The sequence below is a fragment of the Myotis daubentonii genome, chromosome 3 (assembly GCF_963259705.1).
Source record: "Myotis daubentonii chromosome 3, mMyoDau2.1, whole genome shotgun sequence".
NCBI classification, from domain to species: Eukaryota; Metazoa; Chordata; class Mammalia; order Chiroptera; family Vespertilionidae; genus Myotis; species Myotis daubentonii.
In genome coordinates, this window is record NC_081842.1 from 51,449,123 (window position 1) to 51,467,699 (window position 18,577).

The window sequence follows — 18,577 nt, forward strand, 5'->3', positions numbered from 1 at the left end:
CTGATGAGGACCCAGTACTTTCACTTGCTTCAATGAGAATGACTTTCTGGCCTTCGGAAACCATTCCAGAATTTCTGGCCACTGTTATTGCAGTCTGAAGATTGTCACCTAGAAGAAAGGAAGACCATCCTAACATGAGGTTGAAGAGATAGGACAAATTCTTAGAGGGCCTGGAAAACTAGGATAAGGAGTCAAGTCTTGATTATAGGTGTGAAGAGACATAACCTCTAAGGCAGCGGTTCTCAACCTGTGGGTCGCGACCCCTTTGGCGGTCAAACAACCCTTTCACAGGGGTCGCCTAAGACCATCCTGCATATCAGATATTTACATTACGATTCATAACAGTAGCAACATTACAGTTATGAAGTAGCAACGAAAATAATTTTATGGTTGGGTCACAACATGAGGAACTGTATGTAAAGGGCCAGAAGGTTCAGAACCACTGCTCTAAAGCCTCCCTCAGCCCTGACCTTCCTTGATTTCATGGTTGCTTTTCTGTTTCTTGCTGCTTTTCATCTGGTTACTTCATATATTTTTGGAATAGAGTGGGGGGGAAAACAAAAGGGCAAAATTCTAATTTACTTCTGTCATTTTTTAACAGCTTGGTAAACATTTAGTAAGAATCTACTGGTTTTATATACTATCTGGTGGTCCTCCTCCCAGCAAAGATGGAGAGTAATCCCACTATCTCTCTCACTGACAACAATGGAAAACTCTGAAAAAAAATACAAAGAGCAACTACCCAAGGACCTTGAAAGTAAACATAAGCAGGTAGAATATGAAAGAGAGTCAAATTTGGAGAAACAATCTATCAGGTGCTAAGATTCTCAGCTTTTTTTCTTTTTCCTTTCACATATTTAACCCTAGAGCTGTGCAGGTAGCAAAATCTCTGAGAAACTAGCCTCTCTAGCCAGAAGAACTAGGAAAAGGGGCGCCTGGGGCTGGAGAGTTATGAGGGAAATCCTGGAAAAGAAAGTCCTAGATAAGGAGACAAATTCAGTATGTGAACTATGTAAGTCCCCAGCCTAACTCAGAGCTGTGCACATGCAGAACAAACCCAAAGAAGAATGACAAAGGCAATATTAATCACCTCCACTATTTCTGAGTTTTTCTTGCCAAACCCAAAATCATTTTTGAGAGAATTTTAACAGTATCCAAAGTATCAAAAAATCTTATTTGGAATATTTAGGATACTTAATATACAAAAAAACCTAAAAGTCTGGCCAATTCTCAAGAAAAGGTAATCAATAATTGCCTGTCCCAAAATAACCCAGTTGTTGTAACTATTACACTGGTTTTAAAGGAGCTATTGTAAGCCTCCTCCACATTAATCCTCTTAAAATAAATGACAAGATAGAAGTCCTCAACAGAAAGAAGTATCTCTATATATAAAAGCCTAAGCAACCGAATGACCAAATGACCGATCACTGTGACACACACTGACCACCAGGGGACCGACTCTCAACACACAGGATTGGGCTCCCTGCTCTCTAGATCAGGCCTGCAGGGATCGGACCAAAACTGGCTATCTGGCATCCCCGAGGGGTCCTGGATTGCAAGAAGGTGCAGGTCAGGCTGAGGGACTCCACCAGTGCACGAATCTATGCACCAGGCCTCTAGTATATTCTATAAAAAAGAACAAAGTAGCTATTTTAGAACTAAACAATATAATAACTGAAAATTTAAACATTCACTGTATGCACTCAACAATAGAATGGCAATGAGGAAAAGAGTCAATGAATTTGAATATAGAACCATATAAATTATACAATTTGAGGAACAGAGAGAAAAACCTTAAAATAAAATAAAAGAGATTGAAAAAATATTAAGAAGACTCAAATTTTTGTCATTAAAGTCCTCCAAAAAGAGGAGAAAGAAACTGGAATAGGAAAATTATTTTTGAAAAAATAATAGCAGAAAACTCCCTAATGTGTTTACAAATTTAAATTCACAGATTCAAGAAGCTCAGTGAACAACTCAGTGAGAACCACATCCAGACACATAATCAAACTGCTGAAAACAAAAGATAAAGAAAATGTCTTAGAAGCAGCTAGGAAAAGAAAACCAACACAGTATATATATATAAAAATATGATTCTAATGAAAATTATCACAGATTTCTGATTAAAAACTATGGAGGCAGGATGACAGTAGAATGACATCTTTAAAGTACAGAAAGAAAAAAACTATAAGCTCAGACTCCTTTAGCTAATGAAAATATCCTTTAGGAATAAAATAAAAATAAAGACATTAAATAAAGAGAAACTAAGATAATTTTTACCAAAGAACATGCTCAAAATGAAATGGTAAGAGAAATTCTTTTAATTTTTAAATGTTTCTATTGATTTCAGAGAGAGGAACGGAGAAGGAGAGATATAAACATCAATGATGAGAGAGAATCATTGATCAGCTGTCTCCTGCATGCCCCCCACTGGGTATCGAGCCCACAACCTGGGCATGTGTCCTGACTGGGAATCAAACCATGACTTTTAGGTTCATGAGTGGACACTCAACCACTGAGCCACACCAACTTGGCTAAAAGAAAGTCTCTAAACTAAAAGAAAATGATACTTACAATATGAATAATAAAAACATAGCAACAGAAATAATAAAATTTGGAGTAAATATAAGTCTGTTTTTCTTCATTTATGTTCTTTAATTCTTGACTGTTGAAAGTAAAAAGTTTAACATTGCCTGGTGGAGTTTTCATTGTCATATACATGACAACTATAAAGGAGCGAAGGTAAAGAACACTTCTGGTTGTAAGGCTTCTTGAAAGGGTAGGTAGAGAGATTGTCATTAGAGCTACTGAACAATAAATAATATAAGATCTGGATCACTATCCTTAACACAGGTTTCTACCAAAACTTTATGAGGATCCTCAAAAGGCTAAGTGGTGGGAAGGAGATGCTGTACCCTCAGGTTGAGAGCTAAGAGGTTTCCTCTACCTGCCACGGCAGGACATCAGCAGCTGGTCTGCTTTGCAATGCAAGCCCCTTTTGCATCTACCAGCCACTGGAATTCTACTGTTTAGAATATGCAACCGAGGCCTGAGTCTCAGTCACTTGACAAAGCTACATAACAACCTATTTATGAAACCCCAGTAGCTAGATAAGAAAAGATAAGGAGAAACAGCCAGAATACATGATTGGTAAAGTAGAGTAGCTGCAGGAGACAGATTAAAACTGCACTAAAAAATATAAATTTTAAAAAGTTTAAAACCACTCACAAAACATGATTTAAGAACTTAATTCAGCAGGTGATTTGGAGAAGATAATAGTCATTTTAGAGACCTGAGCTCATGGTTTAAATAAACTGGGTACAAAAAAAAAATCTTAAAGCACAAAGCATAATTATAAAAACATATCAGCCAAAAGAAAAAATATAATAAACTGAGAGTATATATGCAGGGGTCCTGTCATATGAATAATAGAAACTCTAAAAGGGAAATAGGAAAGGGAAAGAATAAAGGCAATAATTAAATGAACAATAGAAGAAATTTTTGAACAATAGAAAAAATTTTCCTGTGAGGAAGAAGACAGATTTAAAGTGCTCACTATGTTCCAGACCAAATTAATGAAAAAAGAAACTTATAAGCATATTCTGATAACATTTCTAAACTTCAAAGTTAAAGGAAAAGTATCATATGCAGAAAGGAACAAGCCACCCACAGTGGACTGGCATTGAACTTGTAATATGCAACACTAAAAAGCAAAGGACAAAGAAAAGACACAGATTATTAAGGAAAAAAGGATTGTAACCCAAAAATTCTATACTCATTCAACTGTCAGAGCAAAGAGATATTCCAGGCTATGTAAGAAATCAGAGAGCATATCATCCTTCTATCTTGTCCAAGGACAATTCTTGAGAAAAATATTATAACCAAGCAAGGAAAGAAACCGAACAGAAATTTAATAGGATGGAAGAAGTAAAGAGGGAGGGTAATCAACCCTTGTTTCTCCATAAGCCTAATGATTAAGGATAGATTATGAGAACGTGAATATAGTGCTAAATATTTTTGAAACAGAGGCATCATAATGTAGGGGATATTTTATTAAGTAATAAATTAACTCAGCAACACCTAAAAGTTGGATAGAGGGACTGGAAAGGGAGAGAGTAAACATTGTCCAAATGTCTCTTGGATAGTGGAGATGGGAATAGGAGAAGGGAAAATAAAAATATTCTAGAGTTCCCAACAGTAGAATTGGATTCAGGGGATGGGGGGTGGAGAAATATTCTATCTTGGTAACACAATAGAGTTGAATGTGTCTATGAGATCAGGGAAAGGGAAGACACACTTAAAAAATATGAATGCATTAGGAAATCATTTCTTCTCCGTTCAGAAGCATTCATTAGGAAATTTCACACATTTTGCATGATCTTTCCTCACTTCTCCCTTATTTGTGTGATTTGAGGCTTTGGAGTAGAAGTAGAAAGGACAGCATTGTTTTTAAATCTGCAGAACATGATTGGTGGGTTTTGAGTGCAGTTTACAGACCATGCTGACTAAGCATTCTTTTTCTCCTAAAATTTCACAATGAAATCATCATCTCTGCATGGCTTATATCATCTCATTCAAGTGATATTTTAAATGTCTCCTCCCAGATAAGACACCTCATCCAAGGTATTCAGTCGGACACTTTGCCACATCACCCTTTTTTGTTTTATGTACCTCATAACACTCATTACTAGCCATTTATTTGATTATTTGATTGCCAATTTATTGAGTGACTTTCTATCTCACCCCATCTGAAAGGAAGCTCAGTGAGAACAATAACGTTGCCTTTTTGTTGCCCATCTCCAGCACCTAGAATGGTGTCTGCTCCATAGTAGGTAGTGAGCCATATTTGCTAAGTGAGTGAATCTCTATTTCCACATCAAATTCTTACTGCTTCTACTTTTATATATATATACCTGTGATCATTACTGTCCTTATCCGGGCTGAGATGAGCTCTTCCAGGACAGGTTTTGTCTCTTCCTTCAATCGATTCTCCAAGATCAGCAATCCCAGAAATATCAGGTCTGCTTCTACCTTGTCCCTGGAAATATATATATATGACAATGATTAAACAGAAATAACATGTCATGGTCCTTCTTACAGTTAGCAAACAAAAATAAAGACAAACATCTTTTCTGTTAGAGTGGTACCGACTCACTCATTCAAGCATCATTCCCAAGGTACTGAATATGTGCTAGGAACTATCCAGACAGGAAGGGGACATAAGGATATTGAGACATTTCCTCTGACTAAATCAAGAAGAAGAGAGAGTACTTATTAAGCAAAAAAATTGGCTTTAACCTTTGTAGAAAATGACCTAAATGGCCACAAAGATCTCTTCCATCTGCTGCGGTGATTTTCATTACCTCACTGCTGGCAATCACCAGAGAGGAGTTCTACCTCTGGTACAAAGCATCATGAAAAAAAAGTGAGGAACAAGAAAAATATAAAATGCCAGTTCTTCTAGAAACCAACGCTATAATCAATATCATTTTAGTCCCAGGGGTAGAGGCCATAATCTCAAAAGCGTAGTCTCTCTTTAAAGTCCACTCTCCGCCCCCCCCCCCATCTGTCAGCTGGGTAGCATTGATCTTCTACATAAAGTATGAATGCTTCTGCAGCAAGTGGGGTCTCTAAGGCTCCCATTCACTGCAAGGACATTTCCAAGACATTCCACAGGACCAAGTGCAGGGGCATGCATTTGGGGTTGGGGGCTGAAAGATTCTTCCAAGATTCATTTATCTGAGACTCAGACACCTCTAGTAGACACAAGAGCAAGACATCAGCATTGCCTATGTCTAGCTGAAATACAGATGAAAGCAATATCCAGAAAAGCCACTTTGCCTTGCTGACTATGTGTGCCTCACATTGGCCAGGGCCATGATGCTCACAAAACACTGCTAACACATCCAGAGTGGCAGGGAGTGGACACAATTGGAACTACTTATCTCAGAGTAGGCTTGGAAGGATAACATTTCCTATTCTGAGCCTGACATTTAACTCTCTCCACAATCGGATTCTACAGTGTTTTTTTTCAGTTTCATCTATCACTAAATTCTTCATCCACCCTAATCTCTAGCCAAATCGGGCCACGCACCATGGGTATGCTCTGTATTCGACCATCTTTAAACATTTGCTCTAGACTGCCAGAGACATTCTTTCTTATTTCATGAAGAAGGTCATTATATGTTCCTCCTGGTCTGTCATTGAAATCCTTCCTATATTTTGAGGCCCAATGCACATACAGCTTCCTATAAAGGCTCCCTAGATAAAAATACTTGTTTCCTCAGTATATTATTTCTACCTCAGATTTGCTTGTATTTTATTTGTCCATATATTATTACTCTTTTCTATCTGATCTATCTCTATTTCAATTTCTTTCTTGAGGGTAAAACCACCTGGTTTAACAAGTTCAACAACACCCACGTGGTACTCAACACAGAGGAGGTGCTCAGCCAATGTTTGCCTAGGTTCTGGTGTCTGGGGTTACCATTTTCGCCAGGCAACTTATAAAAATTCATTCATTTCCTCTTTCAAAAATTCTACTGCCAGAGGGTTTTCACAAGAACCAAAGTCAGTCAGTCTGTCAAGTCAATGGTCATTTACTGAACACCTAAGAAAATGCAAAAATTGGACTAAGGCAAGGAGGAAGAATATGCAGAGACTATAATAGCTCCTGACTCCAGAGATTCCACGTCCAGTCGGGAGGACAAGATCAGACTTGACCACTTTGGTCATATAGAGGGCTTGGAAAGGTATCATGAAAATGCAGAGTCCTAATTATTTCTGGGTGGAATGATTGATAAAGTCGTCCTAGAGGAGGTGATATTTGAGCTGGTCATTAAAGGATAACTTAATTGATGCCTGATTTAGGTCCTCCAATCTTTCTAGTGGCCCTGATACCCATGCCTCAGGCTTTAGATATGTCCAGAGATGATATGACATGATCAAACCACAAGGCATTAGATCAGGCCAATAAAATGGCCAGAGGGTCCAGTATCTGACATAGTCTTGCAGTCTACCTTGGCATTCACATTCTAGTTCCTCTGGCACATAGTCTTTGTAGCGTTCAATGAATAGCAATCAGGAGTCCAGAGTTATAAATAACTCCAGCTCTGTTCCTACCTTGCTGTGTGACCAAGAGTAAATCACTTTCTTTGTCTGAGGATCTATTTCTTCTTTTGTAAAAAAGTTAGCAAAATGAATGTATTTCCAAAGTCTCTTAAAGCTCTAATATTACGTTTCTTCTTTTCATGAGTATTCAGTCTCAGTCAAGAAATAAAGAGGAAAAGCAGTCCCTTAAGGGGTCTCAAGCTCTGCATTTTGGAATAGCATGCTATCTTTTTCTTCTTCCTGCATAGACTATACCTCCTCCCAAAGCATCCTATCTAATAAAGAGGGAATATGCTAATTGACTGCCATGTCTCAAAGATGGTGGCGCCCACAGCCAAAAGATGATGGCGCCCAGTCCCCTAGCCCCACCAGGGTGGCAGGCATGCACCAAGTGGCCCCGGCCTTACCACACACCTGCCTCCAGAGTCCCCTAGTCCTCTTAGCACCCCAGCCACCCAGGGCCACCTGAGGCTCAGGTAACCAGGGCTGGCTGAGGCTTGTGCTGCCAGCAGTGGCAGCAGCAGAGGTGTGATGGGGGCATCGCTTCCTCTGATCACCAGGTTGCCTCCTGCCCCTGAGGGCTCCCAGACTGTGAGAGGGGCAGGCCGGACTGAGGGACCCTGCCCTCCAGTGCATGAATTTTCATGCACTGGGCCTCTAGTCTAAAAATAATAAAGAATAAAGAGTGTAATACAAAAGGAGCTTTGTCATCCTTGTGACTATACCTCATGTTCTTAAAATCCATGTGATTTTTAAAGGATGAGATATGCACAAGGCAGGCCAAGAACCCTCAAAGAAATTATGATACCTGTGCTGGAAGCACTCTGAGTGAACATACAAACATACACACAAACACCACAGAAAGAATGTTCTATTCAATCAGGGATTAGCAAAGGTTGGGTAAACTAACCTAGCTAGGAAAAGATGTAGTGCTGATGTGGCTTTAACGCAGGAAGGGAAAATTGATGACCCAAAATCAGATTGAATTAGTGAATTTGTGTTAGGACCTTATCAAATTTTGAAATGGAATTTCAATGCTGTTGGCCAGGGCATGTACTCTCCTGTGTGCTGTAGCCCTCACCATTCCCTATTGCTCATGTGTCTCCACCATCAGTCTTTGTTGCATATATAAGCCCCAAAGCCATGAGTTTGAAACTTATAGATATGCACATATTTTATTATAATAATCAGAAGCAACAGCATAGTATCCAGAATCTTGGTATATATCTGTCGACAGGCTCCCAGGAAACAAAATTCCATTCCCAATTCTACCACATCCTGGGCTCAACTTTCCTCTTCTTTAAAATGTGAGATCTGATCTCAAAGTTCACTTCAGCTCTCTGACCAATGATTTGAGTGACCTGAGTTGATTAAATTACAACAAATACTTAAAGTTGCAATAGTCAAAGTGACCCTTTGGTTAAGGGTCACATTAAGCTGGTCTTGAGGAAAGTGACCCAATATGCCCAGGAATCTAATACTCAATGACTTTAGATGAGTCACTTCTGCCTCTGGGCCTCTCTGCCCAATCACAAAACGACAGGGTTAGGACACAGCTGTGATTCTCAGCAGGGGCACTACTGCCTCTAGAGGACGTTTTGGAAACTTTTAAGACATTTATGCAAGATTTTCTGCAATAACCAATGCACAGTGAATAACTACCTTGCATCCCAGGTGCCCTTTGAATATTTTACAGGGCATTCATGACACTAAAAGATTGTTTATACTCTCCTAAGTCAGTATAGGCTTATCCTGCTTATATTATACCACATAGCATGGTATATCATAGTATATATAATACAACTATATTATGATAAATAAACAAAATTGTTTATAGTTCCCATAGCTCTGCTTTATATATAAGCACAAAGTAATTTTGCACATTTTTTAAAAATATATTTCATTGATTTTTTTTTTTAACAGAGAGGAAAGGAGAGGGATAGATAGTTAGAAACATCGATGAGAGAGAAACATCGAACAGCTGCCTCCTGCACACCTCCTACTGGGGATGTGCCCGCAACCAAGGTACATGCCCTTGACCGGAATCGAACCCGGGACCTTTCAGTCCTCAAGCCAACGCTCTATCCACTGAGCCAAACCGGTTTGGCGATTTTTAATATTCTATTGAATTTTCTAGGAATGTAAGTACTGTGTAAGTTGAAAGGAGATTGTACTGTTTTATTCAGGATTTTACTAAGAGTTTTAAAGCATTTCACAGTCACCTCGCTGACGGCTAGACTGCTGGTGCTATTTGAGACTGCAGTGTATAACACCTGTATCAGTCTGCATTGCTAGCCCCATGATCCTGCACACGGTGCAAGGAACATATTGCTTTATTTTGTTTTAGTGGAGTCAGCTGAGCTTTATTGAGTTGTCTGTTACTTTTACAATACATTGTATTTTTTGCTTTCATTTTTACTGTATAGGATGGAATCATGTTTATTTTTACAAAGAATATGTGAAGATTATATACATATGAATTTATTTTAATATATAAGAGGAAGTGGTACAAAATATAGTTGCAATAAGAGAGTGTTGTTGAGCCTGACAGGGTTGAAAACAAATATGTTAGGCCCCCCAAATTTAAAATCCTTAGTGACAAAATAAGCCATGATTATCTCCATAGTAGTGTTACAATAATGACTGGAAAGAGTACTGGACATGGCATTGAAGGTGAAATAAACACAATAGTCTAACACAATGAATAAAAACAGTGGAAAATAAAGCAACAGATAAAATTAAACTAGGAGCTCATTTTAGTCCTTGGGGATCCCTATTTTAATCTAATTCTATCAAAGCTTTCTCTATAATGGCCACCCTGAAGCTTTTTCTTGTTTTTCTACAGACATAATTTATACAAGTCTAAGCTATATGTTTTTCATTAAGTTGTGTATTTCTTATCAAGATATTTTTAAAATGTTCTGTTTTCTAACTTTCAACTAATTCACCAACTATAATTTTAAAAATTAGCTACTTGTATTTGGTTCAAAATGAGGACATGACCTTAATTTCACACTATGAAACATTGCTTATAATCATATATGTGTTTTCACAAAGCTATACAACCACATCCTATTTCACAGTGTATACAGTTTTCTCATAAATTCTCCCAGTCATCAGCTTTGTGATTCAGACAGGGTAGAGATGACTATATCCCTGTCTACTAAGTTCAGAAGCATTTCATGCCCATGAATCCTGCAATATATGTTGCTGAGTCTACTGCCCAGCCTGGTGCATCTTCCCACCCAATCATCCTGCTTTGTGAGAATCCCCCCCACTCACCTCGTCAAGGCAGTGGTGTGGTGGTCCATTTCCAGCTTTTTGTAGGCCAGTGCTATGACCCGGAAGCCCTGCGTTGTGTAAATCTGAAGTTCACTAACAAAACTAGCTGGCACTGTTTAGAAAATAACACAAGATTAGTAGGCAACATTTACTACTCAGTTGGTACTGGTAGAGAAACAGATCTAGTTATTGCAAAAAACACACACACACACACAAAACAAACAAACAATACCACCACATTTCTAAAAAGGTACACAACAAGTCAGTGGGAACCCACCCTAAAAATAACTACATTGTCAAGAATGACCTCTTGGTATTCAGTGAAGCTGAACTGAAAAGGAAACATTTAAAGAAAGAAGAAGATGAAGATGAAAACGGAGACAAAGAAGAAGAACAAGAAGAAAAATAAAGGGTGAGAAATATGTATAATTCTTTATTTCTACAGTTTAACTAACATTTACTGACAGTCTGCTATGTGCCAGCCATTGGCTCTGCAGAGATTAAACTGCAGGATCTCTATTTAGTAAGGTATCAAATAGTAGACTAACAATGTAATCGAATGAAATCATTTCTATGACGCAAGTAATTGTAGTGTGCTATGCTATGGAATCACTTATACACACATATACAAGTCTTGGAGGAAGTGGTTAGATGAAGGAAAGGAAAGGACATTTTGGCTGAGGGAAGATCGTGTGCTCAAGCATGAACACATGAGACAAACAGCCTTGAGTAGTTAGTTCAGCTCAGGAAAAGCACAGGATGTGAGGATAGGAGTGGTAAGATGTATCTGGAAAGTTTAATAGGAGTCAGATCATGAAGGCTTTATATAAGATCTTAAAGGAATTTGAGATTATTCCTGGAGTCTATGGGAAGCAACCAACAGAAGAAAAGTGGAAAGTGACAACATAGTTATATTTGGTGATAGAAAACCCAATCTAGTCAGAGTATAAAGGATGAATCAGGGTAGGAGTGACTGGGAGCAGGGGTCAATTCACCAACTGTTGAAGTGATCCAGTGGAGGGAAGATGAGGGCCTGAGCTGATGGAGTGATAGGACTATGGGTTAGCAATTGCCAAGACAGAAGCACTGAGGGAGAGGAACAAATCTGGGAAGAACCTCAAATTGGGGGAGAAGGAGAATGGTAGTGCCATTCATCAAGATGGGAAATACAGGAAGTGAGAAAGATAATCTTGATTTTGGTATTGAGTTTGGCATGTAGATGAGTCATCCTATTGGCAATGATCAATAGGCAATTGGATTCATAGGTCAAGTGCTCAGGGGACATATTTGGACTAGAAATATAAATTAGCCAGCTGTAGTACAAGTGTGTTCACTTACCTGTCTCAGGTTGACAAAAGCTGGCCACCTTCTCTGGTGCACCTTTCATGAATGCCAACCGGTCACCCCCCATCTCTTGGACAATGACTGTCATCCTCTGCAGGGCTGATGAGAATGGGAACTGATGCAGGATTGCAATTCCTTCCACTGGGACCTGGTTGAGGGGTGGGGAATGGAGAAGGACACACCAACATAGCTTCCACCTATTGGGAATTAACTATTCCTCCCCCAATCCTGTTTTTAGCAAATAAGGGTCACAAGTTCCCATTGGTTTTCTCATGTCATAGAAGACACGTCTATGACCTTTCAAAAGTGTGGGCCTAACGGGAATTTCCCCTTGAGGTTGGGTATTTCAGAGTGGATAGCAGATGAAGCTTACCTGGCTGGCTGTTTTGCTGGGCTTAACTACCATGGCATGTGCCGGCACTTCCTTGATGTGGAAATTGTCCCCAGAAATAGCCATTTCCTATTTCACAAATGGAATATTTTTTGTTGTAGAGATTTATTGATACGATGCTCAAACCCCCATCTTGAGAAAATCCTGAGACCACCTCAATGTTTTCTCGGTTCTCCTCCCTTGGCTAGATGGAGGTGAACCAGTCTTATTTCATCACAGGGAAAAAAAACGCATTGAAAATGCTGTGGAACTTCAAGGGCAAACACTTCTGAATTATTCATGCAATTTATCCTGCTTTCTCTGTTGGAGCATGCTGTGTAAAGGTCTCAGGCTCTATTTCTGAAGAGCTTGACTCAAAAATAGTGAGCATGGATAGCCAGACTTATGTGTGTGTGAGGCGAGCCCCTTACTGTCTTCTTTTATCCTGGAGTCCACTGTCATTCCTGCTCTTCCCTTTCCGTCTAATTTGAATTGATGGTCCTCACAGTGAGGTATGGCAGGGACTGTGAGGTACCGGCACATGGTTGATGGTCAGTAAAGACTCAGTAATTGCTGTAATGATGACCCTAAATCATAGTCACAACAGCCTTTTATCAAAGATGTCAAGATGCTTTGCAACCATCTCATTGAGTGGCTGAAAAACATCTAAGAAAGGAAAATGTAATCCCTACTGAAAAATACAGAAACTGTAACCCAGAAAGGGTAAGATTAGCAAAGTCCTATCAGACCACTACAGAACCATGAAAAGGACCGTAAGGATTGTCTCCTTCGGTGGGGCTCACACATGTATCATAGGGGCCCAGAGCTGCTACAGGGACCTGGCTACAGGGGACAGGCCTGGTGGGCTTGTGGCTGAGTAAGGTGGGGCCATGTGTTCCCTAAGCTTTACCTTTACTCCCCATCTCAACCACAGCCACTCCGACTATTTGTTTTTTATAAAGTGCATCTAAATAATGTTTCCTTTTAAGAAAATATTCCAGGTGTGGTTCTTTTTGTTTCATTTTATGTAAACACTGCTGGTCTACTTCAATCCCTTCATTTTAAGGTCTTAGGAACGTAGCCCCAACAAGAGAGATAACTTCACAGGGTCAAGTGCTCAGCTAGAGCAGAGCCAAAACTGGAACTGGGAAAGCCAGATTCCTCTTCCTGAGCAACACCCCTTGCTCTTAAACCTACTTTAGAGTCTCAGTGAAAGTGCTCATGTTTCCCTTTTTACTATTTCTAGGCTTAGAAACAAAACCAATATAATATGAATAAAAATAAACTCCTTATAACAATGAGTTATCCTAAGCTTAAGGGGCAGTGATGTTCCCTCATCCCCATGTTCTAGAAAACTTTGAAACAAGACATTGCTCATACTACAACCTGAAAATTTAGAAATAATCACTAAAATTACATAATAATTCTAATTACATTCATGCAATTGAGCCTGTGATATGTACCAGAATTTTTTAAGGGCATAATTTCATTTAATCACAATAACCCCACCATGAAGATACAACCGTCTGTCTCTCACTGCTCTATGTCCTCCATTATTGAAGACTTCACATCTTACAAGTATTGACTATCAGTGATAAAACCTGTGTTTCTCTAGCACTGAAGATGCTTCTTAGATTCTCTGCAGGGCAGAGGCTTACCCAGTTGGTGGCTTCAAACATTTTGAGGTCCAGAGGGTCTCCCTGGATGGTCTCATCGAGAAGGATCAGAGAGTGGCAGCTGGCCATGGCTGCACACAGTGGGCCCCATGGCAAAGCCCTGCCCGAGGCAAAGCTGTGGACCTCCTGGAAGCTAAAGGAGAAAAGGGAAAGGGCTTCAGCCCAATTCTCCATCCAAAATGGAGCTTCCAGAGGTGACTTTTTGGAAAGTAATTTAACGTGTTTTGTTACATTATATACCCACTCTCCAGCCACCCCAAATTAATAGTGCTTCATTTAGCCATCATCCTTACAAGAGTTCAGTGAAAATGAGAAAGGTCATTCAAGGTCTTTCCCTTACTCTTTCTCTGGTATGGATTTAATTCCAGAGGAATGAAAGGAACTAGAAGTATCACTTTTAATTCTAAGTACATCCACTCCTGCTCAAACTCTCAGACCACTTCATTTCCAATGCCGTGAGGCAGAACAGCTTTGCTCAGGCTATGGCTAGTTGTGTATCTCCTTCCTTAATCCTTTGGGGCAGGGCTATGCCTTCTGTATCTCTCCAACATGTTTGGCCAACATTAGACAGAAAACAAATGCACGAGTGAATAAATGAATGAGTAGCTACTGAAGATCTGAAGAGCATAATGGTAAAGAAATATAACCTAAAACTATTTTTAAAGGGATACTGCATCCCTCTCTTCCACCCTGGCATCTAGTGTATCCTATTGCAGTCATCGTCACCATCACTTCCTAGAGAAAGGGGCTTCATCTAAAATCTGCTGAGATACAACTGCAATGTCAGGTGCAGTGTGCTATCACTAATTCAGGGTTGAAGTCATCAAGTTAGGCCTCTGGACCATTAGAGGACTGTCTTCTGCAACCTTGTTGTCAGTCCTTTCTTAAATGTGTAGCACCGTAGATGGTTCATAGAGCAACTCATCCTAGGAGGATTTCTGATAGCAGAAAGTGCTTCCTGAACATTGAGGCAAAACATGCTTCTTGGAGTCAGTCAGAGTCTACCTGTGCTCCACCTTCTGTGGACCAGCTCAGCTAGAGGTTCCTGTGTAAACCCTCCCTTCCTCTGAGTTTACAGAGGAACCTTGCACTGTGCCTTTAATACAGTTTGCAGACCACTCACCTTTCTAGTTACTTTCTTAAGGTTTTATTTGTCATAGTTTGATTAAAATGTGGTCTTGAGGATCAGATTATTGCTTCTCATGATATGGACACTGCATTTCTTTAAATATTGCCTTAGGTTGCTCTAGCCTTTTGTTTTCAAAAGTCTCCACATCACAGTGTTAACGCATAATCCAGACATATTTCTTGCTAGTTTCCTTATCCAAGCTTCTCTAAGAGTTCAAAACCTCTTGGCTGATTACTGACCCTGTTGATCATAACTATTATTATATATCAGAGGATTAAGTTATCTTAGCAGTTTACAACAGACCCCTGGCATTTTGGTAAACATGTAAAAGGAAGAAGCCACCAGCAGTGTGATCAATGTGGATGCTTAAGCTCACACAAATCAGGGAAAATGAAATCTTATTTTTCATATGGCACACGCATTGTCATCAGTATGTAATTCTGAATTCCTGAGATTGGGCCAGACTCTGGTTTACACAACAAATAAATAGAACTCTTCTCTTATCACTGTCCTTGTATTTTTATTTGAATGCTTGAGATTGTCAAACTCAGATAGCGCAGGTAGTGTGCCAAAAGTTCTTTAAGTATCCAGCCCTTTTTGGAAAAGCTAAGACTTATTATGTCTCACCTTTTATTAGACGACATTTAATAGACTATAAGTTAGAGGCTAACTTCTTACCTATGATTGAATCTGCTTTCTCTCAGTTTATGAATTAAAGTTGGTAATTTTGTTTAATTTTAAATTGTTATTTAAGTCATTTGAAACCAACTTTCACCTTTTTGAAGGAAGGTGGGATTAAAGAGTAATGGGCTTATTAATCAATAGCTTAAATATTATATGAATTTTTTTGTTTAAATTTGACAAGTTTTATTTAGAAATAAAAAGCTTAATAAATAAGTTTGATGTCAATTCAATAGGTAGAATAGCATTCAAAAGATGGAACGCATTTAGTTAGTTTTGGATGAACAAACATATACTATGCATCTACTTGTGCACCTGGTATAGTGCTACAGCATAAGGAACACAAATATAAATAATAAAAATACTTCTCTCAAGATGTTCACATATTTTAATAAATGCATACACTTTTTGTTGAAGCTGAAACAGAAAAATATTAATGAACAAGGAGTCCAGGCATCTATCCAAATCTATCTTCAAGGAAAATAAAAAGAACTTCAAAAATTTATACTAATAAGAAGCTTCTTCTGTATACCAAGTACCAAGATCAATTTCTTTAACCCAGGAAACAGACTTGTTTATAAACACTTTATATTCATGTTTTAATATGAAAATGTATTACACACCTATAATTAAAATATTTTGTGGATAAATTGTATGTCGTCTGCATAATGCAGAAGAACTGCTATGAACCTTTTATGACTAAAATGCTCTGAGATTTAGTTTGTAAGTGAGAAATACCTTCATTTTTTTTAAAAAAAAGGGAAATGTCTAATGTTTTCTGTTCACACTCGAAATTGCCGAGAAAAGCTGGAAGAGAAGTAACCCCAGGCATGGCCGCCAGGGGGCCTCGGGAAAGGTTATGCAAATCCCCGCTTGGAGCTGAAAGCTGCCCAAATCTGAGGAGTTATGGGGCAGCCAAAACGTGGAATTCTCAGAACTAGAATACGAAGGAACATGAGTACACTGGCCCCAGCTGCTCGGACGTTCCTTTTACTGAAATTCATTGTACAAAGGTGAACATGGTGTCCTTCCTCCTGGCACAGAAGAAGGCTTTGAAGGAGAGTGTCTTAGTATTGTCCAAACGAGGTACACCGGGCCAACTTCAGTCCCCTGACTAATATGCTGACTGCAAATTACATTTTAGCAAGGATTTGAATGCAGTGTCAAAACCTCTTCTTCATCTCCTGGGTTTGTGTGCGGCATGTGGCAGGGGTTGGGACAGGGGCAAACATAGGTTTTAGCTCAAAATATTAGTGGAACCATTAAGAAGCAGCAGTTAAATGAAGCTATGCTGTCAACCACTGCTCACCAAAGCCAAAGCTAAATTGTCTCTATTGTTAATTTTCCTACGAAAACACAGAGTTCCAGGAAAAGAAAAACTTCAGTGCCTTTAGTCCAAGGTACTATGTGTGATAAAGGGATTCTATGGAAAGTCATCTCACAGGTGGCTTTTGTCCACCTTTATGCAGTTCCCTCCTTAATTTCAAATGCATAAAAGAAACTGCAAAACTGTCATTCTCCAGAGCACTTGAGGTCTTGCTTGCCAGCAACTGTTGTCAGTTTGGGCTCAAGTCACCACTTGTGAAAGTTCTCTACAGGTGTGGATGCTTTTATGTGAATAGTACTCACCCATTCTTATCGCAAGGCACGACTCCCCAGACATCCAAGCCCTCCCTTGTCAAGGTGCCTGTCTAAACAGAAACAAGCACTCAGTTTACTCTGAAGATCTAGCTCCCCATTGCAACGACGAATAAGGTTCGTCTTAATGGAATAACATATGCCACAAAATTTTATAGAGATCAGTACTTCCAGCAAGAACACAGTGAGGTGGGTATCTGGACTCCTGGGGGAAGCTTGGATGAACTCATCCCAGTTTTATGACCAGCAAGCACTTAATCTCTTTGCACTTTAGTGATCTCAGCAATAAAAGAAAGAAAGCCGGACCTGCCTTACATATTTCAGAGGCTTGTTCAGAGATTCTAAGGCCAGATTAAACAGATGGCAAAGTTCTTGGTAAGCCTACAAGAGCTAAAAAATGGTGAATCCCAGTTCTTATTGCAGAAGTTAAAAGTGTGTCATCAGAAATAAGTAATGAGAGTAGGAGAATTTTCTATTGTCCTAAAGAAATGGTTTATTATTTGAAACATACTTAGTTAAAAGGTGCTTGTTGGTACTTTTCTCGGTGTAGTGTAATGATGAAGAGTTTATCTGGGTTAAAAGACCAGCTGTGTGATCTAGGCAAATTACTGAATTTCTCTAAACATCAGAGCCCTTGCCTGTAACATGGTTATAATCATATAAAGCTGTTGTGAAGATTAAATGAGATAATACAATAAAGTGCTTAATTTAATGTCTGGCATAGTGTAAGAGCTGATAATAACGATAATTACTCATAATAATTATTTATTTAACATTCAAATTCTTGTCACAATTATCTTCCCACCCCATTTCTTTTTCCAAGTCCAAGGATAATATGATTTCATAAATAGAACATCTTTCCTTATAATTCTAGTTTGATCACAAAATAATGCTGAAATAGTAGCAAGAGCCACATTAACCTTTTGTTCTTGGTAGATAGCTTGATAGTTCAACAATTAGATAATATAGCTCCCATATCATTAATTTTCTGCTATCAAAAACCTTCAATGTACTGTTTATTGGGCACAGATTTATGTTTGGGATGGTGAATACAATTCTGGAGATGGGTGGTGGTGATAGTTGCATAATAATTTGAATGCACTTAAAGCCACTTAAGAAGGTTAAAATGGTAAATTTTATATTATGTATATTTTACCACAATAAAAAGAATAAGAAAAGGAAAGGCAACAATAAAAAATAAAAAACTTCAATGGCTTCCCACTGCCTAATGAAATATTTCTTAGCCAGGCATTCAAGGTTTATAACACCCTCTCCCATTACTAATGTCCTGCTCTGATCAAAACACATTTTATTGCTCTTCAGACTCTATGCCTTTGCCTATAATCT

At 38.9% G+C, this 18,577-nt stretch overlaps 1 protein-coding gene across 2 annotated transcripts in view; it reads right to left on the minus strand.

Annotated features, from left to right (window-relative positions):
* ATP13A4 (ATPase 13A4) overlaps positions 1-18,577 on the minus strand; it is a 254,995-nt gene that overhangs the window by 158,206 nt on the left and 78,212 nt on the right. For both annotated transcript variants that reach the window (XM_059687405.1, XM_059687407.1), the window contains exons 13-19: positions 17,222-17,283; positions 13,765-13,915; positions 12,110-12,196; positions 11,731-11,884; positions 10,393-10,504; positions 4,914-5,038; positions 1-108 (exon numbers count right to left, since the gene is read on the minus strand). The exon at positions 1-108 is cut by the window's left edge and continues 56 nt beyond it. In XM_059687405.1, the coding sequence (XP_059543388.1) occupies positions 1-108; positions 4,914-5,038; positions 10,393-10,504; positions 11,731-11,884; positions 12,110-12,196; positions 13,765-13,915; positions 17,222-17,283 (799 nt within the window). The remainder of the gene's footprint in view (positions 109-4,913; positions 5,039-10,392; positions 10,505-11,730; positions 11,885-12,109; positions 12,197-13,764; positions 13,916-17,221; positions 17,284-18,577) is intronic.